This window comes from Lipophrys pholis (genome assembly GCF_963383615.2).
Source record: "Lipophrys pholis genome assembly, chromosome: 11".
Lineage (NCBI taxonomy): Eukaryota > Metazoa > Chordata > Actinopteri > Blenniiformes > Blenniidae > Lipophrys > Lipophrys pholis.
Window position 1 is genome coordinate 13809931 of NC_137631.1, and position 27997 is coordinate 13837927.

General features: G+C 42.2%; 1 protein-coding gene across 2 annotated transcripts; it reads left to right on the forward strand.

Annotated features, from left to right (window-relative positions):
* Positions 1-27979, forward strand: LOC308116831 (excitatory amino acid transporter 2-like). Of its 2 annotated transcripts, none has more exons than XM_080475259.1 (11): positions 1-225; positions 18027-18166; positions 19597-19749; positions 20092-20342; positions 20646-20793; positions 21207-21333; positions 21542-21775; positions 21858-22052; positions 22622-22756; positions 22898-23162; positions 25531-27979. In XM_080475259.1, exons 2-11 carry the CDS (start codon positions 18037-18039, stop codon positions 25600-25602), a joined length of 1710 nt encoding a protein of 569 aa, XP_080331385.1. In that variant the 5' UTR covers positions 1-225; positions 18027-18036; the 3' UTR covers positions 25603-27979. The 2 variants fall into 2 exon arrangements, with proteins under 2 accessions (XP_080331385.1, XP_080331386.1); XM_080475260.1 differs by having other exon boundaries at positions 22898-23086.
* Positions 27980-27997: the final 18 nt, after the last annotated feature.

Here is a 27997-nt window from a genome sequence, read left to right on the forward strand (position 1 = left end):
AGCTCATTCAGCGGGATCGTTGAGCTGCGGAGCTCCTCGGATTTTACTGACAGAAAAAAATCCCCCCCGTTTGGTCGCTTGAAGCGCTCCTGTCCTGGACGGCTGTGCGCTCTGCTGCTCCCCTCTGCACTCTGCAGCAGGCTGACCACCTCTCTGAAGCGGATGCCACAAGACCCAGCAAAGGGACAGCACCCAAAACTTTTTACATCACCGTCTGCAACAAAGGTAGGATGCTGTTTAGGGTTTATTTAATTTTATTTTATTTTATTCATGATTCATTTTATCATTTGAGCCTATAGACCGGATGGATGGACGGATACCCTATATATGGGGGAGATTTATTTATTGTTTGAAAATACATGGCTTGTCTTTATCGTCATTTGTGACAGATATAACAGATAAACAGAGGTGAATCTTTTAATTGAGAAATCCCTGCAGGTGCACAGGAGCATGTCTGCAGATTGACTGAACCCTTCGAAAAAAATCCAAATCCAAATTGTTCTTTGACCAGTGGGGTCTATTCCTGTTATGTTTTTTGATTATTCCTAGTCCAGGTAGGCTGGTTAGAAAAATACTAACAACCTGCTGAGAAAAATCCAGGCGCGCACTGCTTTGAGATTGCATGGTATTACACGAGGCACGCTGGAAATATTCATCTTTCTCTTCGGGTGTCTCAAACAAAATGACACTGATTTGCATTAAATGAACAGAGATTGCAGAGATTTTTTATTTTTTTTTACAAATGAACGTTGCGCATGGAGCGACCTGAGAGACCTGAGAGACCTGAGAGAGGGATAACGTGTTGTTGTGATTTTAGTTGACTGCAGCCTTGGCCAGCACGTTGGTCGCAATATGTGAGACATAAAACTCAAAGTACAGTATTTTTTTCCCCCTCTTGTGTCCCAGAAAGTTTCTATTGGGTTTGGTTAATCCAAACGCGCAATGTTTCACTTTCCACTCTCTTTGCGCATTGCTTTTTGGTGTAAAGTTGCCCGTTTTGCTGGCTTAATTGTTTTTTAAGTAAACCCCGTGAAATATCTTTACAACTTCGTGAAAACTACACTGTAGTTTTAACAGTTTTTTTTTTTTGTTTTGTGCAGATCTCGATGGGAACATTAGTCAACAAGTTGAAAACTGACTTGTGGCTGCAAAGCCTGCTCTGGTCTAATAAATAATGCACACTGCAGGCTGAAAAGCTTACTGAGATAAAGATTGCTGCATGTTGTTTGCACTTTGCAAGCTGTCATTGAGAATATGTGTTGCAAAATGACCATGCAGTGCGGTATTCCTCGAAATTCCCGTCATTTTTCTTTTCTTTTTTGTTGCGCCACTAAGAAAAGAAGCTTTTTAATTTTTATACAAGACGAAGAGGGGCTCCTCGTAGGAGAATCTGAGCACTCCTTTTCCACCTTTCTAACGCCACCCACCTCTTAAGCCAATCGTTGAAGCCCTTTCCCTCCTTCACGTTAAAACGCATGCACGCGGAAGTGCGCGCACGTGGACCGAGACGCACACACGCACACTTGCAGTTTTCCAATCGCACCATCATTGTCACCATGGAAACCATCTCTCCTGGTACACTCAGTTGATCGCCTTCTACATCAGTCTTGGCTTGTCTTGAAAAAAAAAATGAAAAAAAAGAAAGTGTTCTGGATGTGTTTGTGGACGCTCCTGTGAGCAGGACGGTGATGGATGCAACCTGGTTGAGAAGCAGCGCTTCTCCTTGCCTAGATGAGAGTGCATGGTGGATTGCAATGGGCATTGGAGGGGGCGAGCTGGCGGTACCATGTGCAGTGTGTCACAGGGACGGGATCTGAAGAAGCCTTCAGTGTAATTGCTGGGAAAGTGTCCATGCAGCTAATGCGTTTTGTCCTTTTCCCAGAGGCTGCTCTCAAAACTACTGCACTGTGGCATTTGCTGCCTTACATGAATGAACACAACAGACATTTGAGGCGAGCTCACACTTGCTAAAAGGGAAAATGATTCATTTGATATATACACCCGTGTCCTGAATCCGTTGGGACCGGATCTTCTTCTATTCTTTAAATGTGCAAAGCATCCGGGTGAGATGCAGTCATAACAACAAATTCACAAAGTGAGAATTCATATCTACTGCAATAGGCATGTGTGTGATCTCATTATGTCAATATTTAGCATCCCTTTATACAGAAGACATCATTAGTGTGAGCAGGTTTATGCACTTTTATCTCATAGAGCCATAATCAGAAAACCATTTTCTTTTTTCAAGACTATTTTTGTTCTCTTTCATCCTTTTCTTTTCTTCATTGTCTTTTCTATTTCATTCCGTTTAGAAATTAAAGAATGGGAGAAGAAAGCACTGTATGAATATATGGGATGAAGTACATAAAGTACAAGAGTGACAATATAGAACATTTTCGACAGCAACACTTGGCCGCGATTCTTAAAATATCTCAGTGAACAGTTGGAAGTGACTAAGTGCAAACTGAAATGATAAAAGTAACAGCCCGTGCGGCGTATAAATACACCCCAAGTCGTCACACAGGAATATTCCCGCAAAGACAACCTACACAGACAGACACGTGCTCAAGCAAGACAAGACCCTGTGGCGTCCCTCATCTCCCACCGCAATTGAAAGGAGTCAAACTCGTCTTTCTTCGAATCTGCTATGTTAACCATCTGTGAAGATGTTTTAATTAGGGGAGACAACACTCAGGGTACTGCAGGCAGGAGAGGTGTTTGCATGGAAACGCACGCACAGACGCGAGCATGCACGCACGCACGCACGCACGCACGCACGCACGCACACACACACACACACACACACACACACACACACACACAAACACAAACACAAAAGGGGATGGCAGTCGAGAAGATGAGGGTGAAAACGACGGAAAGGAAAAAGAATCAGTGGCGTATTGGCAAAAATCTATACGTCGACTAACTCATCGACCGTGCTCCTCTGCAGAAATTAAATTTCATCAATCAATAGGAGCAGTTTTATGGATTGATTGAAATAATCTGAGGTGCTTGAGGATTCATATAGGAAACACCGACGTGAGTTTGTCTGGAACAATCTGGGGTGGCTGGGAACATAAGACCAGATGGCAAATGAGACATCACCAGTAAGGAGACATGAAATAATTAAAACTGAAATTTAATCTTCACTGTGTACTGATAAATAATTGAATCCTATAGGAATGTCAGAGGTAATCAAACCTGATAATGCAGTGTTGTCACCAAATTGCTCTAATCTGTCAATTTAAAAACTTTATGTGGCCTGCCTACTTGAAAGCTTGAAAAGCCGTGAGCTGAGTTGAATTAATTTGGACACGCTCCCCTCTTAGTGCCGGTTAAAACAATAAAATATCAGAACAATGTGGAAACACCTCAGCTTCTGCCAGACAAACCGAGATTTTACACTGCCAGAAGTGTGAGATTCAGTGGGAGAGAGTTATAATGTAGGAGGGACACAGAGACAAAGAGATGGGGAGGACAGACAGTAAAATATAGAACTGTAAACAGGCAAATGGCTAAAAGATGAAGTGAGTAACAGAGAAGGTGGCCTGTTTCTCCTTCTAGAGACATCATTTTCTCTGAATAGAGAGCTCTGCTTGTGCAAGTGAAGGGCTGCATAGAAAGCCAGGAGATGGAGCATATGTTACCTGTCTGTGAGCGGACAAGTCAAGCCTCTCCTATCACTGCTGCCTGGAAAAGCCAGAAGGCAGAAGGATTCTGGGAAAAAAAACAAAACAACTAAGTGGGTGTGGAACTAAAGAGGACATGAAGATCAAGCTGGGACAAGTGTAGGAATGTGAAATGAGAAAAAGATAGTAGAAGTCAAAGGAAGGGAAGAGAACAAACAGGTGAAACAGACACTGGGAGACATCTACGGAGGTGTGTGTGTGTGTGAGTGAGTGCGTGCGTGCGTGCGTGCGTGCGTGCGTGCGTGCGTGCGTGCGTGCGTGCGTGTCCATTCATGAAGCTCCTCTGTGGTCTTGGTGGCAGTCTGTGGCATCTTGTGCTTAAGTAATCCTCCTGGGAACACACTGAAGTTGCCAAAGTGCCATCCAGCTCCTCTTTTCACTATTTACCACCCTCATGCTTGTCTATCCTCTCTCTCTCTCTCTCTCTCTCTCTCTCTCTCTCTCTCTCTCTCTCTCTCTCTCTCTCTCTCTCTCTCTCTCTCTCTCTCTCTCTCTCTCTCTCTCTCTCTCTCTCTTTCTTCTTTGCACTTTTCTCAATACTCTTCTTCCTCTTCCCGCTGTCCCTTTCATTTAAATCCTAACCAATTACCTTAATATCATCCAGATTCCCTCCACTTCATCACTGCATCCCGTTTGCGAATCTTTCCAGTATATGGAAGTGGGGACACATGCTCTTTTTTTTTTTTTTTTGCTTTTTTTTTTTGCTTGTGTATTCTTGCCTATAGAATCAGTGTTTCGTTTCTCAGAGACCTGAACAGAGTGAGGCCTTTCCCATGGGTTGACCAAACAAAGAGCTTGGCTCCCTTCACTTCTGTATGACTGCACAGGAACAGAAACACAGGCATTCCCCGAGCGAGACTGCTGCTGGGCGGCAAAACGATAGATCTCGGTTGGTCATGGTCGAGGCACTTATTCACTTTCACTATGAGACAGGAGTATAAACTGCCCATATAATCTGTGTTGATGTGTCAGGGAAGAAAACAAACCCTCTAAAGTAGAGCCATGTGTGGTTAGCATTTAATGAACACTTACTTTACCCAGCTGGCTTTTAGTAGCAATTTAAATCTGAAGTGTGCAAGGAGGAAACATCGCCTCTTGTTCTGCTCTATAAACTCTAAATTTGGTTTCAGATTGATCTTTTACTGAGAAAATGTACTTTTGCCCAAGTACTAAAAATGCAGGTAAAGGAAATCACCTGATACTGGTGACATGCCACCAATTCAGCAAAAACAAATGCATATTTCATTGCGAGTAGGTTTACTCCATTGCAGATACAGTATATACAGAGAGGGGTTTGCCCTGGTGAAATAAAACAAGGGAAAAAAAACAACATGTGATGCAATCTAAACATAGAAGGTATCATACATAATTAAAAAGACAACAATCAGTGAAGAAAAACGACACTGTGTTTTGCAATATTTTACATTGCTCTCCATTTACTGCCATTTTGGAAGGTGGTTTATGATTCAATTTTGATTTTACTATTTGTGCCTTCCAGCCCAAGTGAAGCTTGTGGAAAACATAATTCGATATTTTATAGACATTGCAAGAGGTTACATGTGGCCCTCTGACTTGTACATAGACCATGTGTTTTTTGTTTTTGCAGGTTTTTTTGGGCTTCATCTGCTGGACACATGTCATAAGTAACATTCAGAGTAGTATGTGCACTATTGACCAAAAAAAACAAAAAATATATTCGGTCAACAAGTCTTGAAATGAAATTATAAATCCCTGAATTTTCTTGTTAGGGTACACAGATATGCATTCTGTTTTGAAAGAATAAGGTAAGCCATTCAGATACTGGCAGAGGGCCTCCCCCCCCCCCCGCCCCTGAGGGGACTGAGTCAGTGATTACTGGTACAGTGAGGATCTCATCCCACCCACCTCTTTACCAGCACCACTGTCCCCCTCCCTGAAAACCCCAAACCGCCCACATCCCATTGGCACCTGCTGCATCGGAATTCAGGTCAACGGGGGGAGTCATGAAAATGCTCAGAGAGTGATTGGTAAAGGGAAGAGGCGGCAGGACAGTGGGGGTCTCATTTTTTGTTTTGTTTTTTTTCCCCCCCTTTTTTTTCCTGGCACCGAAGAACCATGCCACCGCGGACAATCGGCTTATTGTGGCGGCAACAAAGGAATCATAATTAAAGCACATTAGGTGATTTGTCCAAAACAAATAGGAGACTTCATCTGAACAGTTGTCACAAGATTTATTCTGACAGATTCACACTGATTATCATACGGAGCCGAGTCCTGCTTTTGTTGCGTCTCTGTGAACTTTCTATCTGATGGCTTTATGTCTATAAAGTGGAAAAGTACTACTTTATTCAAAAAACTTTTCCACTTGCAGCTTTAAATGGCTTTCGTTTAGAAAATGGTTACTGAAGCACATAAATACTGTTTATTTTGATATTCATATATATATATATAGAGAGAGAGAGACTGTTTTTCATATATATACTCTTGACAGGCCTTGAATGAATAGAGAAAAAAATGCATTGGGACGTTTGCATCCTGGGGCAAAAATGGGAGGAGGTGTTATGTCCACATCTGATTATATGCACAGTGAACAAATGAAAAACAATTAAAGTTGAGCTTAAAATAATACCAAAAAAATTCCAATTAAAATAAGATGAAAGTCATCTCCCACTTTACCCAGTATCCCTCCCATGCGTGCCCACCTTCCTCTTCCTTTGCCCCTTTTTACTCTTCCACAAATCCTCAATTAAGTGCGCAATGGGCCTCAGAGGTAGGTTTATGTGCTTCTTTGTTCAGCCTTGGGGGAATCGGCCGGCATTAATGTTCCTCTTGAGTATGTAAATAGCTCGAGCTGTGGGAGCGCAAAGCGGAGCTGCCACTTGTCCGCTTAATCGCGGAGAGCTCCATCACTTTTGGACATTTTAGGGAGCCAAAATGGGGCATGCATGAGAACTGCAGCACTAAACACAATGCCCACACTTGGAAGAGTAACCTCAGCACCCATGTCCGCCTCCCACTGCTTCCGGACTGAGCCCCCTTCTTTACTCTCTCTCTCTCGCTCTCTCTCTCTCTCTCTCTCTCTCTCTCTCTCTCTCTCTCTGTGTACCTCCAGATTCCCTCAGGACCCTTTACCGTCACCCCTCTCTATCCTTCTCTCCCCCAAAACTGGCAGTGGCCGTCACTCCTCCTACACACCGATCCCTGACCAATCCCCACTCTGCATGTGTGCTGCTCCCCACCGCTCAGCCTATCCCACCCCGACGAGCTCCACTTGATAGACTCTACAGTCCAGTTTTGTTTACCTCACCCGCTTGTCCAGTGGAACACACAACAATCCCGTTCATTGCCTGTTTGTCAGCCCTCTTTTCCGAATTAAAAGGGGGGGGGGGGTTACAAAAACAAAAACGGACGAAACAATTAAGTTGCCCCTCCTCCTCATGAACTCTGTGCAAGCGGTTTCCCAGCTCTAGATTCTGTGAACTAACTTGGAGGGCTGTAAAGTGGCCCATTATTCTAGTAGAGGTGGCGTGTTCCAAGAGCGGCTTGCCTCAATGGCTGATGAACACAGAGAGGGTTTTTGTTAGAAGGTTTTGGCTCACCACATTATGTACTGGTTAATTAGGAGCTCTATCTATCTATCTATCTATCTATCTATCTATCTATCTATCTATCTATCTATCTATCTATCTATCTATCTATCTATCTATCTATCTATCTATCTATCTATCTATCTATCTATCTATCTGTCTGTCTGTCTGTCTGTCTGTCTATCTGTCTATCTATCTTAGTATTTCGATTCCCTGATTCACTTTTGTCCGCCCTTATCTTGGAAGGTTCAGGATCATGATTGTTTATGATTTGATGTCTCACTGCTCCAATACACCTGAGTCCAGTAAATCAGGTTTTATTGGAGCCCATGCCGGACGATGACCCTCCAGTGGCAGGTTTGGGCAACACTGCATCAAACTGTGTGCAACTGTCACTGTGTGTTTGATGGAGCATCCAAACGTCCATGCAAAAGGCAATTGTCAGCCAAAACAGTTTGATCATGCTTTAAAACAAAACTTTAAAAAGCACTAATGAAAAGCCATTTTGTCACACCACTGGTAAAATGTTTAAAGGGATAAAAGTCCCCTCCTTAAATGAGGCCACGTTTCACCCCACACAAAATTCCACTTTGATCATTCAATTACCTGAATCTTATTGATGACACACTGTGGCATCAATGCAGGAATCTTTTTTTTTTTTATTCTAAAGCTTCAACAATACACTTTCAGCCTTGATTGTGCTGTAGTGATTGTGATTTCTAGTTCAGTATAATGTCTTTGAGCATGTTATTTGGCGAACCTTTAATTGCTGAAAGGTGTAAAATGTTAACTTTACTGCAAATCGACTTATCAGTCTTGGCAAATTGATTGAGTCAATAACAATTTTATGGACGTATTTTCAACCATTACTTCAATTTAAAAACAATTAAACACACTGTTTTCACTGTGCAAAATCTGAATGAAGAGCTGCAGCAGAGCTAGTGAAAACAATTAAGATCTAAAGGAGATTTCTTTTCATTTCTCATAAATTGAAATCAGTTTTTGTGCTTCACATTGTACACAATCGTTCGAATACACTGACACAACAGAGGACCATGGGATTCCTCCTATAGTCCAAGGATTACCATGAGCCAGGGTTTGGGGGAATTTGTATGCCTTAAATCTCAACTGATGGGGGTTTACTATCCTCTGAGCTCGCTAAGTTGTGTGCTCTGTGGGGATTTGGCCGGGATCAAACAGTGGAAATGTGTTGAAAACGCTTTTGCCTCAAGCTTGTGACAGCGACTACACGTAGGCTGTCATAATTAGGTGGTGGAAAAAGCCTACTTGAGCGCTCGCTCTCAATGGCATTCCTGTGCTGCCTGCGACTAAAGACATGTTTACATAGTTCGACAAAGTGTGCAACAAGTAATGACACGGAAAGAAAAACAACGAACTGAAGAACAGCCGAGGTTTCCCTCTGGCATTTAACACGTGACAACAGTTTGCAACAGAAAACATTTAGCTCTTATTTTCCCAGTGTTTTAGGAATATGAGAAAAGTACGGTTTATAGGTGGCAATGCGGGTCAGGAAGCACTGTGCTTGTGCGTGCGTGCATGTGTGACGTGGTGCTGAAAGGACAGCTGAGAAACAGGAGCCTGAGGTTTGAGTTGAGTAAATGTGGGACAGAAATTGACAAGATTCATTGTTATATCATCATAGAATTTTTCTCACCGTTGTGTTGGGTGACCTGAAATTTCAGGTTTCACTATGCGCAGCTTCTCTGAGGCAACACAGCAACTAACCAGGACCAAAGCTCGGTCCAAACACCTCCCTTTGCTGTAAATGTTATGTTTGTTTATTTCTATGTTTTATTAATGTATAGCATGTGTTCGGCTGTGTGTATGAAGAAAAGGAGAGGAAAGCAACTAAAAAGAGTGAGAAGATAATGAGCGAGAGAGTTGCATACTGTAGAAAAAATGCTACACACATGAGAGAGTGTGAGGCTGACAGCTCGGTCTCACCTCCCTGATTTCCACACTTTGTTCTGGTCATCCTTGATGTTGTATGTTTCCCTACACAGACGGAGACGCATTGGGCGAGCAGTGTCCTAATTGGAAAGCGAGACAAATAAACACAGTCCATAAGTGGATCGCATTTAGAAGTGGTCGTTAGACTGCATTAAAATATATACGCCAGGTCTACAAGTATTTCAAAGTATATTTAGAGTAATAGCTATAGTATCCTATCTAATTAGTGAATTTGGTGTCTCACACATCAAAGGCACAGAAGAAACGTTTGAACCAAGCAAAACTTTTTCATATATTGAATGTCAGGGTTTCTCTTAGTTGTATTGACTTTCACCAGAACAGTTTGAGGACTGTTTATAGCAAGAATATGTTATTGTTCGATGAGCTCATGTCGTATTGACGTCACAGCTGAACGCTAAAATATGGCTTTCATCTGACTTTATCTGGCTGCACTCAAACCTTAGAATGATCACATTATCTTAATTTGAGCAAGATAGAGGATGATTCAAATCAATCAACCAACTGAGAGACCAACTAAGAGACCTTATCATCAATCAATAAATCAATCAAACTTGGTTAAATGTTTTATAGTACCTCAAAGATGATGGACAAACTTGTGAGAAAACAAAACAAGGAGGTCCAAAAACAAGTAATAAAAATGCCTTCAAGCTTTCATATACATTTTGAATTATGTAATTGTTGGATTTAAAAAACAAAACAACGTTTTCTTCCTCTCATTTAAAGCACTTCCTCGTAACTGAGGTATATAAAATATATGCTTATGTGGGCGTGTGTGTGTGTGTGTGTGTGTGTGTGTGTGTGTGTGTGTGTGGTCACTGGGCTTCACTGGCTGATGTAATGAGGCCTCTGTGACTGTGTATGTGTGTGCAGGAATGCCCTTTTTGTCAACACTGTGGGGTGGTGTGAGGAGAGCGGGGCAGGGCCACTGTTCCAGGCTGCGCTCAGCCCCTACAGACTCCAGTGTTTAATTAGTGAGAGAACATCCATCCTCCTTAGTCCTCTTATTGGCAAATTCTGAACAAGACTGTAACCCACGCTCACCTCACTTCTTATACCGTGGGATTGGCGCTGCAGAGATTTATGATCAGAAATAAAAGAGTGCAGTATCTTATGTGTGCATGTGTGGTTAAATTGGTGCTTTTGGTGGGATTGACTGTGATCATTAACGCACCATCTACATTCATTTAAATTTGAGAGTGTGTCAGGTGAGTCCAGTGATGTATGAAATGTGATTTGTGCTGTAATCCCATTTCATGGGGCCAGCTGCCTAAAACAGATGTCATCTCTTCATTTATCCACTGATAGCACAGGAGCCCTTCACCTACAGTAAATATGCATGCTTTGTCTCTTTGTCCACGTCGGTCCATCCGCCCTCGATCCAACACTGTCTCCTCCACCTCACTCATTTTTACATCTGTTTGCACTCTCATTCCTTTGTCTCCGTCCTTACCTTCACCAGCCACACCTTCCTCGTTTTACCCTCCCCCTTTTTTTCATTCACCCTTCCCCCATACATTGTTACTCATCTATCTTTCTATGGCATTCTTGTCGTTTCAGCCCTCCCACCCCTCTCTGCCATCCCCCCCTCAGTTATAGCGGGTATACTGTAGTGGTGGTTGTAGTAGGGGGTGGGGTGGTCCTGCCTTACTGGCTGATTTAATGAGCTCCGGTGGGGAATCGGACCGAAGCCATCAAAAGCTGTGTGCCGCCGTACTGCAAGTTCTGTTAAACAGATGCGCCTCTGCTAATGATAGTGCTGTGGCTTTGCTTCATATGCAGCCGGCATGAACACAGGAGCAGGAGGAGCGAGATGAGAAATGAGAGTGTCTGCAGTAGGGATGTAAGCCATCATCTGATAGAGGAGGTTTGGAGAAGTACAGTAGTAGCATCTGACATGACTATGGATGATCTTCTTTTCTCCGCTGATCTTTCATCTGTGCAGCTGTGGGCTGACGATGGGGGCTGGGGAATAAGGGATATTGGATGAGCAGTAACAAAATCCTTTTGGTGGCAGCTTAGAAGGACCCAACAGCAAACATAGCATCACAGTTAAGACTCTTAGAACATTATGAAAGAAAAAGGGAGGAATCTAAATGTTGATCCATTGTATGGGAAGATCAGAGGTTTAAGCATAGATGACCTTAAAATCTCTTTTTTTAATAAAAAAAATAAATAAGACTTTGATGTGTTCTTATCTGTAGCCCCCAGCTTGAAGTAGGTAATGGCTGAATTACATAATCAAATTAATGTCTCTTTCATACATTATGCAGATGATTTGAAATCACCTCGTTTAGTCCAGTGACAAGCAGGCCCTGGAGTAATGGGCTGTCAGGACGTAATTACAGTGGGACTGGTCACATGTGAGAGACCTATGCAGAGTCCAGCTTCAGCACTCGCAGAGACACACTCTAATGACTCCCTCATTATGGACACAAAGAGTTGTGCTAAACAAAGGGGAAACTTTACCGGATACTGAAAGAAAGGCACGTATGAGCGATTTATTTACTGCCTGGATGGTGATGCGCACTGATTGTACAATCATAGTGAAAAATCCTGAATGTGGTATAAACAGAAAGAAAACGTTATTGTGTTGAAGATAAAAACTGAAGCTTTTTACATGTCATTGTTGAGTGAGGGCATATTAAAACGTCCAGGTGGATGTGAAAACCTGCCTGCTTATTTTTTTTTATCAAAGTTAGAAGAGTGACTTGCATTCAGGAAAGAGTGAAGGCACATGTTAACCTCAGGATCAGCTGTGCATGAAAGCCACTTCAGCAGCACCTCGGAGAGTCAGTTTGACCTGTGCTAAGGCCGGAGGCTGTGTCTCTGACCATGGTACTGAATACCTGCTTTGTAAGGCTCAGCTATTCAGTGGCAGACTGCTCAAATGCTTTCAGGGATAACCCTCTACAGTCAAGACACTGATCAGAAGGAAATCCTTACAGCTATTATGCAATTGAAAACACACATTTTTACACATTTAAAGTGACACATCGCAGCAACTGTAAAAGTAAATAAATAAATCTCTCTCTATATATACAGTACATATCCTTTTTATCATGTTATCGTGAATATCTTTGCTTTATTACTGCGAAATAAAACTTGAAATAGAACTCCAAATTGACATATTGTTTGGTGTTATAGGTTCATGTCCTTTTGAAAGTGTCACTTGCTCACCAGTTATCCATTAACTCCTTTTAATTTAGTGCAAAAAACAGTCAGGGACAGCAATTGATTAGACCGGGGTGATTTGAGCAAAAATCTGCTTCTTTCAATGTGCAATTCCTTTGGCTCCACTCCAGTCTTTGATCAGATTTTACTCTCACTCCAGGGCTCACTTGGAGGTAGTTCAAGACGGCTTTCAAGTGGACCACAGTGTGACTCTGTGCATCCACTCTCTTAAATGAACTTAGATCAAGAGGAAAGAGGTTTGAGTTCAGTGATACAAAATCTAATAACTGGACACTCCACTTATCGATCCTGGATTATGTGCACTTTAAATAAGTTTCTTTACAACCAGATAAGAACACAATGCAGATCAGATTTAGATATAAAATAAAGCTGTCATACAACTGACAACTTTTCTTACATCTTTAAAACTTTACCAAGAAATTAAACACCTGAGAGCTTAATTAAATTTAAATCTGGACAGATGCTTGAGAAAATAGGCGCACTGATTGTAAAGTGAAAGCAATGCATCTATTGTGGTCTGGTATTCGCACTTGATAATGTAAAGTTTTCAGACAGCTTTTCCCGATGGGAAAATGGTTTTGCAAGAGACATCTCTCTATCACTATCCGTCAATGAATGTATTCATCCCAACGACCATCTCAGGATACATAGTTGAGAGCCGTAGAGACACAAAGCTTCCCTTTCTTGGGATCCTGGAATTTATCTCCCACTTCCTATGCACAGCACAACCTGAAGTGTTTGCTGAGACCTTCCTTTTTGAGGGGGCGTTGGTGTGGTTGGTTCACAGCTCCTAGGCAGCCAGTATGTGTGAGCCCATTTCTTCCCACTGTAATGCAAGTGGCTGTGAGGCCCAGAGGGGCCAGTTTATATCCGGGGCCTGGCTCAGCTCCAGTTGTCTTTACCTCACAATATATTGTGATGCACCAATCACGAGGACGGGCAATGGGCCCCTCGAGAGACCAGTGGGAAACTCGTATTCTCATTTACATCTCCCTCTGTGTTGTCGCATGGACCGCAACAACCACAATGAGACAAGTATAACCACAGAATCAGACTTCAATGCAAACATGTTGACTATTTGTGTGAGTACATGATGTGAAAGGAAGAGTGGCAGTGTAGATCAAAACATGTGACAGGAGCTTGTACTGATAAAGCAGAACAACAGCCGAGTGCGGTGTCATGTAAAGTTTGTCAAACTTTTTTCTTTTTTTTTTTTTTTTCTCTGGCTGTAGTGTGGTGAAGATAAAACGTGTCTTTCTGTTTGAAGACACACACCATTCATGTGTAGTGTTTGTGGAGAGGATGTGTTTGTGCGCTGGGTATGTGTGTGGCTGTGAGCTTCCTCTTCCCCCTTCATCCCTTTTCTCTCTAAGCCACAGTGTGTTGCTAGGACAACCCCTCGTGGTCCTTACTGCACTGCAGCGGCCCTCAATGCCAGCACTCAGGGAACCTCCTCGCACTGGGAAGGCTGCATAAAATTGGGATAATCGCCGTCGATTATGGGACACAATGGAGTGCCGCTTCTGAAAGATTCATTCATCCCGGAAAAAGAGACTGTGGAGGGGAAAAGAGAAAGGGGCGCCTTGGTCCCTCCGCTGCTCTCCCACGGTGGGCACAGGCATGACATCAGTGGCCTGAAAGAACTGGTATTCTGGACATGCCCAGTGCCCCCCCCCCCCCCACCCCCCCAACCCCCCCACCCCCCCACCCCCACCCCCCACACCCGCCCGCTATACCCTTGCCCCCCCCTCCCTTCTTTTCTCGACCCTGCCAGTTTGGATGCAGTGCTTGGCCGGGCGAGTTGAGGCCACTGCCACTGTTTGCATGTGAAACAAAGCCCCTCAGAAGGAAGAGAGAGGAAGCAGAGAGCTTCACATGGTACCAGCCAAGAGCAGGGATGGCAGCCTCGGCCTTCCCCTCACAGGCCCCTCTTTTGGCTGAGAGGTGCTGCTGTGACCCTGGTAGCCCTTTCTCCCCTAGTGTCCCTCTTACTCCCCCCTGTAACCCCTTCTTCTCTATCCTAGTCCCTTGCTCTCATCCTGGAAATGCACCCCTTTTCCCTGAGAGAGCCCTTTGAATCAGTATGACATGTCAAGGGATTTAGGATGAGTGATTTCTCATGACACAACCTTTACAGACAAGATGGCATTCCTCTGGCTTTTGTTTTGCAGTTGGTCATTTGTTTGAAGAGGAAATAGCTTTCCAACACATTTCCCTAATTAGAATAATGTGATACTGCTCAATACGATGTGAAGTCCCATGCTGCTGGGAGACTAGAGGGAAATCAGCGTGACACCATCCTCATATGAATCACATGGTTCATTTAGGCTTTGGAGTTAAGCACTGTGCAGTTTGAATGAATGGTGGGAATACATATATCTATATGTTGAAGTGTGTGTGTGATCTGCATGTGTGGGCCTTTTTTTGTATGTAGTGTTCCTTATTCATTACGTAATGGAGTATCTAAACAGTGAATGTAAACCCGGTGATAAATGCTGTTTTAACTACAGAGAGCAATCGACATTAAACTCTCATCCTCTGTTCAACAAGATGACCTCAAAGCCAGCAAAACATTATGGATAGCAAATCTCTTATCCATCATTCTCCTGTCATTTATTCCCTTCTCGGCAAAAGGAGTACTTACAAAGCACTACTGTCCACATTGTGCCATTAGCAAGCACCATCATGCTCATCTCCAGCCTGGCCTCTCGAGCTTTCCACGTTAGCTAGATGAGTCTGGGAGCATACACTCTGGGGGGATTACAGTGTCCAGGGAATGGAGGGACCCTCTGGGATTTGGCTCTTAAGCTCAGATATTGACTCCTCCCTCCACTTCTTCTTTTTTTGTTTCTATTCATTTACTTCTAAGTTTGATGATTATGTATGTCTGTGTGTGTTCTTGAAGTGTAGCTGCTTGTGGGTGTTGGTGGAGTCAGGGGGGGCGGTTGAGGGTGGGTGTGTGTGTGGGGGGGGGGGAGGGGGGGGGGGGGGGTAACAGACATCGGGATGGGGCAATTCAGGTTGTGGCTGTGGCTGAAGCTGTCGTCTGGACCGTGTTGACTTGCTTCTCTGTGGATGCTTTGAGCGATTACGGGGACAGCTGAGAGCGGCGAGCTGTCAGAACAGCTCTGGTGTTTTCAGCTGCCAGCTGTACCTGGGACCTCATCTGCTGACATCTGGCAACGTTTTTGGATGGAGTAGTCGAGATTTGTGCAAACACTTGCTGATTTAAATACCAAAGCTTGGAGCTTGGAGGTCAATGTATATAGCACTTACCTCAACTCCACCCGAAATGAAGTAAGTAAAGTGCATTTTTAGCTTTAGCGTCAGCAGAATGTTTGAACTAACTTTACTTTTTTGTTCAAGACTTCAGTTTATTGTGCAAGCGAAAGTAGAGCCAGAACTGTCAATATTTTTACGTCTTCCAGTTGAGATTGTACATAATCTGGGTATCGCTTGTAGTCCGGTTAAGACCGTCATTAATTTTTCATGGCTTTACGGTTCTGTAATGCAATTGATGTGGCTAAGCCCTCAGTCCAGATTAACTGGTTTAAAAGATGATCCCGCTTACAGACTGAGAAGAAGAAAAAAAGCGGTGTGTGCACACGTCAAAATGACGCATTTTTACTAAATTCTTTCCATTAAATCCAATTAGTCAAATACATTTACTTGATGATACTCTATTATCACCACACTGACTTTATAGTGCTTTTAAAAGCACTATAGAGAAGCTCTTACACCCATTGAACTGACAAATGATCACTGAAAACGTTTTAAGCTCAGTACCTCAATCTTTGTCATTAGGACACAGATGATTAATTCTAAAATCATAAAATATGAATCAAAATATGAAATTATGTACAAGAGCAATAAACACATAGCTTTTTCAAACTATATATATAAATAATAACAATAATAATAATAATAATAATAATAATAATAATAATAATAATAATAATAATAATAATAATATAGAATAAAATATAGAACTTGGATTATTCTTAGTTTCTTTTCACATTCATCTTTCTTTTGGTCACACAAACCTGCTCCCTCATCCGTCTCTGACTCGGTGAGAGAAGTGCTAATGAGAGGATCATGACAGAATATCGCCTGCTTCCTCTCTTAGTGCTAAAAATAATGAAAGGAAGAGTAAAAGGGGGGAAATTCAATTAGCAGCTCTCATCACTCTTATGGGATTGGGATTACTCATGACCGCATATTTTTTTCCCAATTATTTTATTTCTGAAGTTCTTACAAATTCCTCCAGCTTTGTATGAAATAACACAGAGTTATAGTGGCTGTTATTTTCCTGCTGTCTGCGTGCACTTTCTGCATTTCACACTTCACTTTGAAATTAATAAGAGGAGATAGGACCGGTCCATCTGTGTGCCTGGAAGCAGACCAGGTGGTCTTCCTATAGTCAAGCTTTCAGTGCAGTAGCACACAAAGCTGGTGGAGGTGTGTGTAAGTGTGCGCGCGTGTTCATGTGTAATGATTGGCGACGACTTACACAACAATAACAACACCATGACGAGCCTTTGGTTGTGGGGAACTTCTCCACACGAGGCCCACTGACGACAGCTCCTTTGATGAAATACGCTTTGAAAAGCTGAAGAAAATCTTGACAGCTGGTATAGTTAGTAAGTGAAGTGTTTTGACTCCATAGTGGGCTATAGGGGAGTGAGTTTGAGGAGGAAAGAGAAACAATTACCTCACGACTAAAGGACCTAATTGTGTGATTTCAGCCATGAGCCCCAGGGGTGAGATCAAAGGTCAACGTGACTTTATTTCCTTCTTGCTTTTCTTTGTAATCCATCACTGGGAAAAGAATTGCAGCACACGCATTTTTATTCCTTCAGAGACAAAAAAAAAAAAGGTTGTCGAACCAAGCAGGATAATTTGAAAACATTGTTAGGTACTTGTTACAGGAATGATGAGTATTTTGCCACGATGCCTCGTTTTTTAGGTTTTTTTTCCTCCATTTTCTCTGACGAAGACGTTGAACACCTGCCTCACAGCTGGGTCTTGCTCTCTGTGACAAATTCATTCACACATCTCTCAGAAGTGCAGAAAACTGCTCTGTGCTCTCCGTAATGGAACATCACCTCTCATTCAATTAAATACGTGAAACCATTCCTCTGTTGTAAGCAGAAGCTTGAAGTTATAGCCTCCATCTGTTGTATGATAAAGTAACCATGAGCAAACTTGAACCTGAATGCTTGACATTTATAATTAACACATTTCTTTGGGTCATTTTATGCCATTTTAAAATTCACTACAGAGCCTTATTTATTTATTTATTTATTTATTTATTCATTCGTTCATTCGTTCATTCGTTCATTCGTTCATTCGTTCATTCGTTCATTCGTTCATTCGTTCATTCGTTCATTCGTTCATTCGTTCATTCGTTCATTCGTTCATTCGTTCATTCATTTATTCGTTTATTTATTTAAAATGGCCACAGATGGCTAATTATGATCATGTCACATACAGTCATAAGAAATACTGTATGGCATGATAGTTTGGATGATAAAAGTGGACCCCCCCAAAAAAAAGCCTTCTCAGTTGTTGTTCCTCTGTGTTGCAGTGCCAACAGTATGCCTAAACAAGTTGAGGTGAGGATGCACGAGAGTCACCTGGAGCCCATCGAGGCCAGGCCCCAGTCGAAATGTGCCAAAATCTGCTCCAAATTGTTCAAGAACCTTCTGCTCACGCTCACTGTGCTGGGTAAGTGGCCTCATCATCTCCTTCCTTCTGTCTGTCTCTTTCTTCCTTCCTTTCTTTCTTTTACTTTTTTTCCTCAGGCACCTCAAAAGAGAAGCATATCATGCTAAAGACGGATCCTGACAACAACTGAGCACAGTCTCCTGTTAACTCTGAGCTCAATTATGCAACATAGTGGTGATACAGCGAGGAGATGCCATCTGTGCATCTCTGTAGCAGACACTGAGATGACTGGGTGTTCTGACCTTCCTCAGCTCAGCGCCACCTGTTGCTATCAAAAGCTCTGTGCCACACTGGACACCCAAACAGCCTCTGGTGTTCCTTGAGCAGTATTCTGATTATAGCAGCGGCTCATAGCACTGCAGGGGAGAGTTAATGGAAAAAAAAAAAAAAAGGGAGGGAATGTAGTTATGCAATTTCTGCTTTGTTGTTTCCTCAAGCATGACATCTTAAAAACACAGAGATGCATACATGTACAAATGTAATGTCTATATGTATTCTATAAACATGTATTTGTGCAAATCCCGCACCACTAGGCTGGATTCTCACAGAGCAAGCATGCCAGCATGACCATTGATCATCTGTCACTTGGCAGATAAGAGCCTGAAGGGGAATTTGCAAATTGGCCAAAGGGAAAGCACAGGAAATCAAGTGCCATCCAAAATCATTGGGTGTGCAGAAACCATGGGATGCTCTTGACTGGTGGATAGACTGAAGCACAGAACATACAATGGAAGCCAAATGAAAAGAAATGGGGACAGAAAAAGTCTGATGTCTTTTGGTTCCAGTGTGTGTTATTAAACAATATATCAGGCTGTGTTATCTTTGGCAAAGAAAGTACAGCCCGAGGGGGGCACGCAGGAGTTTTGTCTGGCTGGAGACAGACGGACACAGAGGCCAACTAGCAGGTCTGGTTGGCAGGTGGGGGGTAGACCACTCAGAGGTTAGCTTCACCTTCTGGCAACAACAGTATGGGGCAGGAAAAAGAGCTGCTGCTTAGAAGACACAGTGAGTCTCTAAGGGGTCACGTGACCTTTTTATTAGAGTAACTCCAAATGTCACAGTTTTGAGGTGGCAGAGGCCAGGGGATAGGGGAGGAAACAACAAGCTCATGAAGGTAAAGCATGAAACTGAGATTATGAAGCAAAGATTTTGTCTGGATTACAGATGTTGCACCAAGACTCTGACATGCTGCACCTATCCTCCATCAACCTCTCAGAGCTTTTCCTAACACTCCTTCAAACATCCTCTCTGTTCAAAGACATCAATAAGGGCACATCATTCAACAATCCTTGAATGATTTTAATCAGACAAATGCAACCCTATAAAAATGTGTTTATGTGTTTATATGTAATAATTGATTATCTTCCGGATTTGCTTCTACTCTCGAACGGGCACACCCAGAACTTTTACTCATTACTTTGCATTTTCAGGTGTGATCCTGGGCGCTGTATCGGGAATGCTGCTTCGCGTCGCTTCCCCGATCCACCCAGATATTGTCATGGTGATTGCTTTTCCTGGAGATATCCTGATGAGGATGCTGAAGATGTTGATCCTGCCACTCATCATCTCCAGTTTAATCACAGGTGCAGTGTGACTGATAAACCACACAAAGTCAGAATATTGGATCATTTCAATAAAATACTGGTGTCTTTGTATTTCATATTTTACACCCTCAGCAGCAGGGAGCAAGCTCGCAGACTTTTGAATTTCTCTGCAAGAGCACATCTATTTTTCATATTTCTCCCTCCCTCCCTTTGCTGTAATATCACTGAAATCGACTTATCCTGATTATAATATGATTATAATAAACATGTTTATCGCTAATCCTAAAATGATTTTTGCAAAATACCAAACATTTGTTTGTCAATATTTTGAGTTCAAAAGTAGCTACCATGCAAACCTGATCTCACTTGTCTTGGGTGCAGGTCTTGCCGGTTTGGATGCCAAATCTAGCGGTCGCCTGGGCACCAGAGCAATGGTCTACTACATGAGCACCACTATTATTGCTGCTATCCTGGGAGTCATCCTGGTGCTAGTAATCCACCCTGGCAACCCCAAACTAAAGGAGAATCTGGGCGAGGGCGAGAAAAATGACGAAGTGTCCAGCTTGGACGCTTTCTTTGATTTAATCAGGAACCTGTTCCCAGAGAACCTGGTGCAGGCATGTTTCCAACAGGTAATGGATGAAGAGGATGCGGGATGGAAAAATGCTAATTTTGAATGATTGTCTTTGTGTAATTGTTCATTTAATTTGGATTTTCCTTTGAAGATTAAGAATAGAACAAAGTTGAAATGTCCTTTACTGAATATATGTCATTCCAACGTCTGGTTTATAGATTTATTGATCTAAATATGAACGTGCATGTACAAAAGATCACACGCTTAAACATAAACCTAATATGCAAAGCATCACATTAAAAACAGTTCAGTAACTTTATCCATCAGGCTGCTCGTAAGTAATATGTTTCTTTTCCTTCAGATCCAGACAGTCACAAAGAAGGTGGAGGAGGTCATTGTGGAGGATGTCAATGCCACCACCATGGACGGTCTACTGGCCAACATTACCAAGGAGCCTCAGTTTGTCATCAAAAAGTCGCTGCAATTCAAAAGTGGCATGAATGTTTTGGGTATGTAACTAAGAGCACAATGCGTTGAATTAAATGTTATCGGCATGCTAAAAGACCCAGTTCCCATGCTGATGCAGAAATAGTGTTTGTTTTTTGTTTGTTTTTTTAGAACATTCACCATCTCAGTACACAACACGAGTGCTGAAGTGGCTGATGGGAATGTTCTGAGACATTAGTCATCACGATATTTAAAGCAAGACCTTAATCGTCAGACTCATTGGGGCTCATTGCTTGTGCCTGATAAGTGTTTATAGAGCATTTTAACTTAATGCTGCTGGCATGGCTAAAGATAAAACCATTTATCTTAATCAATGTTCAGACAACTCCTTACAACCTGTCATTTCCTATTATCACCTCACTTTGAGAGGCCCCCTGGTATTCAAAGTGTGATACATATATTATTTCCACCACAGGTCTGATTGGTTTCTTTATTGCATTTGGCATCTGCATGGGCAAGATGGGAGAAAAGGCCAGACTCATGATTGAGTTCTTCAGTATCCTCAATGAGATTGTGATGAAACTTGTCATCATGATCATGTGGTTAGTATCACAAACTATACTCATTGACTCATTTCAAAACTCATTCAAGTCATCTCAGTCAGAAATAACTTTTTCTTTTTTTTTTAAGTTATGCAAAGTTATATCAGCTTCATTCCTGCTTTTGACCACATGGATCCTGTGTTAAACAGAAATTGACTGAGTGCAATGACAATCTATTTGCTGTGGGTAACGTCATTTGTTTCATCAGGTACTCTCCTTTTGGTATTGCCTGCCTAATTTGTGGCAAGATCATCTCCATTAAGGACCTGGAGGTGGTGGGAAGACAACTGGGCATGTACATGATCACTGTGATCATTGGCCTCATCATCCATGGAGCTATCTTCCTGCCCAGCATTTACTTCGTCATCACCAGGAAAAACCCCTTCACTTTCTTCCTGGGCATCTTCCAGGCCTGGATCACTGCTCTGGGGACGGCCTCCAGGTCGGCATCAGTATGGGTTGACTAATAAACGTGGAATATTGTTTATGCGCATCATTATTCATTGATTTGACTTCCTCCTCAGTGCTGGTACACTGCCTGTCACGTTCCGCTGTCTGGAGGAGAATCTGGGTATTGACAAGAGAGTCACTCGCTTTGTGCTGCCAGTCGGCGCCACCATCAACATGGATGGAACTGCTCTGTATGAAGCCGTGGCTGCCATTTTCATTGCCCAGATGAATGGTATCCACCTTGACCCCGGTCAGATCATCACTGTCAGGTCAGAAAACCCATCATTACAGTCTTCATTTGTACGACGTGACAGTAAATTGTGTGTTAAATGCAGTCAATGTTATCAGAGATGAACTCTTTTTTTCTTTTTATCTTAACTTTGAATGCAGATAAAAGTGACAACAAAACTAATCCTATTATAGTTTTTCATAATTACATACATACAAAATCAAATGTCACTGTGAAGGCAACTACTCACCACATGTAACCAATGTTTGCTGATCGCTCTTCTCAAAACAGATTTGAGAATGGATGACCTTCACTCTTAACATTTTTATGGCATATAAAGTCCTGAACTCTCAAATCAAAATATCTAATCTCTTGCACTTAAGCCTCTCCTCACAGTCGGTAGAGGACCCACTCTGGTCCTCTTTGGCCCCTGCTCTTTACACAAGCACCATAAAGACTGAATGTCTTCATCTGTTGCTGTGAAGAGCAGTAAGGTCATGCTCATTAGCCGTCTGGAGAGTTTGTGTTGCAGTGTGGAGTGGTGTTTTTGGTGGATACGTTAGGCGCAAGAAATGTGTTCAAGTGCTGCTTGCCTGTGTCTTCGTGCAGTCTGACTGCCACTCTGGCCAGCGTTGGTGCCGCCAGTATTCCCAGTGCCGGCTTGGTGACTATGCTTTTGATCCTGACTGCTGTCGGCCTGCCAACCCAAGACATCAGTTTGCTGGTTGCTGTCGACTGGCTGCTGTGAGTTTGACAAGAGAATGAGAACATGTGGTTACATATCTATACTGACGCTCTATTGTTTTTCCTGCATCTTGAAATAATTTCTTCTCTTTGGGCGAGGCGTGCAATTCTGTCTCCGTGTGCTTGTGTCTTTGTCTTCAGGGATCGATTCAGGACCTCAGTGAATGTGGTGGGTGACTCCTACGGTGCAGGCATCGTGTACCACATGTCGAAGGCGGAGCTGGAGGAGCTGGATGCGCACGCAGCTAAATCCGACGACATCGAAATGATGACAAAGACCCAGTCCTACTACGACGACATGAAGAACCACCACGAAAACAATTCCAACCAGTGCGTCTTAACCGCTACCGCAACCACAACTGCTAGCGCCACTGCTAACAATTCTGTCGTAGTAGATGAATGCAAGGTACAATTAATGCTTCCGGACATAGAGACTTGTATATAACCCTCTTTGCTGTTGCATGCTCACCCTGCACCTCTACCTGACTGCTTGTTCACTGCTGCATTTCTTTGTCGTGCACAGCTATGTTAATAGAGCCCGTTTTTAATTTGCTCATACATGAACCAATGGAACAGCAGATGCATGTGTACATATGTATTTATTCCTTTGAAATAGCAGCTTTTGTGTTAAATGACCATCCATAACATTGTGCAAGATTAGAGGTAATGGAGCGTGAATTTGCTCTCAGTCCGATGAATGTATGGCTCTCATCTCATCATGACCCTGAAGAATTATTTAATAGCGATCAAAAGTTCTCAAGTTTGCAATATGCTGAGAAGAATGATCTTATTTAATATATTATATTTTCGGAAAAATACAGTTCTTATTTTAGTTTTATTTAACTTTGTGTCAAGTGTTATTTGACCTTCTTTATGTTAAATTGAAGCTGATTTCAGTTGTCTAACAGGTTTGTTTTTGCACAGGGTCGCCATTTGCAGAACAGTTTAAGGAACCAATTTAAAATACAGAAAGAAGTGTTATCACTAATTAACAGTTCATAAATACCCTACATACACCCATCTACCACATTGTCAATGAGTCATTGCTTGCTAGAGATTTTTCATTTTGACACCATCTATTTTTGCCCGTTTTCTTAGCTGCGTTGTGAACCTGAGAACTGCAAAGCATCTCCCACTATGTAGAGCAGAGGTCTCAAGCTCAGATCCTGGATGGACGCAGCCCTGCATGTTTTCCATGTCTCCTTTCTTCAACACACCTGATTGTCCTGATAGTTCATGACCACATTCGGCACAAACCCGGGCAACGAGCCACCCATTGCAATCAGCCGTGTTGAAGCAGGGAGGCATGGAAAACATGCAGTGCTGTGGCCCTCCAGGATCTACTTTGAATCTCAGCACTGAATGCATTTTTAATTTTAGGCTTTTGGAATAATATATGGGAGTTCAGAGTGCTTGATCACTGATATCCAGCACACACACACACACACACACACACACACACACACACACACACACACACACACACACACACACACACACACACAGGGGGGAAAGGTCTACTGATGAGCCTATTCATTTATTAAAGGATGAAGGTTGTTGCCTAGCAACATTGGTAGCCTGTCACACAATCCGTCCATAGGAAAAAAACGTATATTCTTCCCTTCGAGTCTCCATCCAATATTAGCTAGTTATATATTCATATGACACAAACAGCTGCTATTTCCAGTGTCTGCGATGACCTTTTATTTCAGTTTTCTTTTTCTTCTGTTTAGTCCTGTTTGTAAATTCTGTGACACACTTTTCTAACCCAAAGATGCAAACCGCAGTAGACCGCTTGCAAAGTAGCTCTAACCCAACAATGCATTCATTCTGTAGCGTGTGTATCTTGTTTTTGTGTTGTGAATGTTTACATTTGTTGTCAATGTTTTTAATGCATGAAGAGTCTGACCCAAGTCATCAGGAATATGTTGGTCTGTTAGCAGGTCAGTCAGAGACACTGCCCTGTTTGGACTGCCATAAGCATGACCATCAGTGGTTGTCCAGGAGTTCCAGTCGTCCTTCAAACGTTTTACATGTTGCGAAAAAGCAGTGCCACCTCTGAGGCTATACTTTATTCACCAACGTACAATATTAAAAACATATTTGATGTAATTGAGTTTTTAGAGTCAAGTAAACACAGTGTGCGATTTGCTTCTATTTAGTGTCTATGCATGGAGGGGGCATGAAAATGAAATGTATTCCTTCTAAAACGGATCACTTCCATCAAGTAGTACTTTTTTGATTGACTGCACACCTTTTACACTTATGATCATATTGTGATTTTTCATTTAGCCCACATTACATAATTCCATAATCTTGTTGCTGAAATGTTTAGTTAGCTACATTACAGCAGCTTTCAAACATTGCTTTTTAGGGACCAAGCCAAAAAGTCAAGGCCTCCAATGGTGGCCATGCCTGGAGAAAAGGACCCTAATGGATTTTTAAATCATGACTTATTGTTGAAACCCTCCTCCCTGCTGCTTCTATCACAAATCGCACCCTGCGTCTGCATATATGCCACCATATGGCCTGCAGAAACACATTTTTACACGATGAATTGGTAAACTCGTTTCTTACCATAGCAGAAGGCAAAATTGAAATAAATCTGGCAGATGGATGGCTTTGCTCATTTAATATCTAAGGAGCACTGAGCCATTATTACAATGTAATTATATGCTATTTTAGCCTACGTTTGAACTGAACTGTGTGTTGTTGTTTTTTTAAAATGTCTGCCTTGGGTCCACTGTTTAGATCTCCCTGCTAACTGCTTGCAGGTAACCTCAGCCACAAACGGCTCTGCTGCGGAGTGCACGCTTGTTGAGGAGGAACCATGGAAACATGAATAATGGCAGCACAGAGATCCCCTGCTCCTGGGCTCCACAAGCTTTCTTACCTGGTGATAAAAAAAGAGTGAATGAAAAGTCACATGAACAGAACTACTAATTGTATTTTTATGTAGTTTGGTTTTTCCTTTTTTTATTAGTCCCTTTAATGGTTTTTGTAACTGTCTATCTGACTGATTTATATTTACTAATTCACTTAACCGTGAAATGATAACATAGGTATACCTCACCTGCTAGAACACAATTGTGTCCCGTATAGCAGATACTTGCACAATATACTTCAAGGCTTGGGGAGGGAAGGAAGTGAGAAAGCAAGTCAGATAAGCCATTCTTAGCAATACATCCTGGTTCTACCATTTTATGAAGAGAGAAGATGTACGACATGCGGGTGCACTGAGACCGTCTCCCATAGTTCATAAAGGGGATTCATTATTCTGATGCCAGAGGAGGAGTGGGAGTTAGAGCATTAATCGTGATGACCAGTGTAATGTACTGGATTTCTTTGCATTCCTGTCAGTCGGTGCCATTATTGCGTGTTCACAAGGCCACATGTTAAGAGTTTTTAAAGGGCATTTGACTGAAGATATATTTGGCCTTTATGCTCACTGTCCCTGGAAGAACAGTATTCAACAGGAAAAACCCTGCTGAGACCATAGCACACAAGTACTATCAAAGTCAACGCTGAAATGAAAAAGCACAAATTATCCCACGGAGCACTTTTCTTTTTCTTTTTTTTAATTCTCCTTTTGGTTTTCTTTTTTGGTCTGTGAAGAAAAGGGACATTTTTTTTCCTTCCTTTTTCTTATTTCTAATGTTTGTGTGATATTGATAGAGAGTGAGCGAAAGAGAGAGAGAAAAAGCGTGTGGGTGTGTGTGAGCTAGGGTTAAAAACATGACCAAGTCAGTTTTCGGGACCAAACAGGCAGAAAATCAATCAACTCACAGAGGCCTTTGAACTGCCTCCATGACGTCACTTATTAGGTTTCTCCTAAGTTGCCCATTTACAATTGGCTGGCATAGCAGTTGATATTATTAGTTTTCTGATGAAACCCAAAACCGAATGCAAAGAAAATCCCTGACCCAAATTTTTACAGCACTTTTCGTCCTAAAATGAATTCGACTCAAGCCAGTGCAATTTAAATCAATTAGCTTCTAAATCAAACTGCCATGAAGGAGTAAATAAACTGTAGCACAAATGAGAAATTATATCAAGCACAAATTAAATGAAACAGCACAAATGAATAGCCACAACTGTCATTTTCAGTGTTTGGCACGATCAGTATCACACATATTAATGTTCTATATCGATGATGATCGCGTTCCAAGTTAAAAAGGAAAAAAAAAGATTTCTAAACCTTATAAAGCATGAGGAAAAGATACTCAGGCTGGTTTGTTTACACCTTTGCAGGGAAATCCTAAAATGTTTACGTTCTCAGCAAAGATTCTCACTCAATAAAATGACTTGTTAACAGCACAACGAAAGTCTTCACAATTTTTTAAAAAATGGCAACCGTTTACAGAAAAGGTCTCTGTTGAGAGATAGTTATATTTATAATATGATAGGAAGCAAAGCTTCCCAGCACATGCAGTAGGCCCTCATATTTGAGAAGACGTTCCGGTGGTTGAATGATCCTGTGAACCGGTGTACTATCTGAAAGCACAGACAGATATTATTGAGCGCTGACAGAACAACACAAGGTGAACCTCCAGAAATCATTTGGAAAGGAGATGCAGAGAGAAATGGAGCCGCACTCAGCTGTCAGATAGATTCTTGGCTCGCACAAACAAAAGACAGATCATCGATGTAACGGTCTTCAGGAAGGCTTGCCAGCGTCTTGTTTAGCCAGACCGAAAAAGGTAAACAATAATATACTTTCTGCCACCAGAGCTCAAGACTGTTTCTACAAACCCTAGATGCTGCAGCTGTGTGTCCATGTTAACCAGGAGGCGTTTTTAAGGCAACTCAGAACACAACAATGGACATTCACAGCAATATGCATTATGCCAGAATGTTGACAGCTATCAGGTAATAAAAAAATATGATCCTCTCATAGAACCAAATGACTCAAGGAGATGGCAAAACACATAAACAAAGCAGGACTACTGGTTGTTCATCTTTTCTAGTCTGTGTGAGCGAGGCGTGAGACTTCCGTGTTGTGGATGTGAATTTGATTTCTTTGAAAGCACCGTGTTATCTCTCCTTTTGTTTCTTTTTTGCTTGTGCTGAATGACAACCTTGCCTTGAAGGTGTTCACTTCAAACATATGCCGATTAAAGCTAACAGTAGGAAGCTTAACACAATACTTAGTGCAGCACTCTTCCGTTTAGATCCTGAAGCACCGTGTCAGAAGACATCTTTCACTTTGCTTTTTAAATAGATAAAAAAAAAAAAATGGGC

Coding starts and splice junctions, on each gene's coding strand:
- LOC308116831 (XM_080475259.1), top strand. CDS start 18,037: ATGCCTAAACAAGTTGAGGTGAGGATGCACGAGAGTCACCTGGAGCCC. Junction 19,750..20,091: donor CATCTCCAGTTTAATCACAG/GTGCAGTGTGAC, acceptor TCTTGGGTGCAG/GTCTTGCCGGTTTGGATGCC. Junction 20,794..21,206: donor AAGTGGCATGAATGTTTTGG/GTATGTAACTAA, acceptor TTTCCACCACAG/GTCTGATTGGTTTCTTTATT.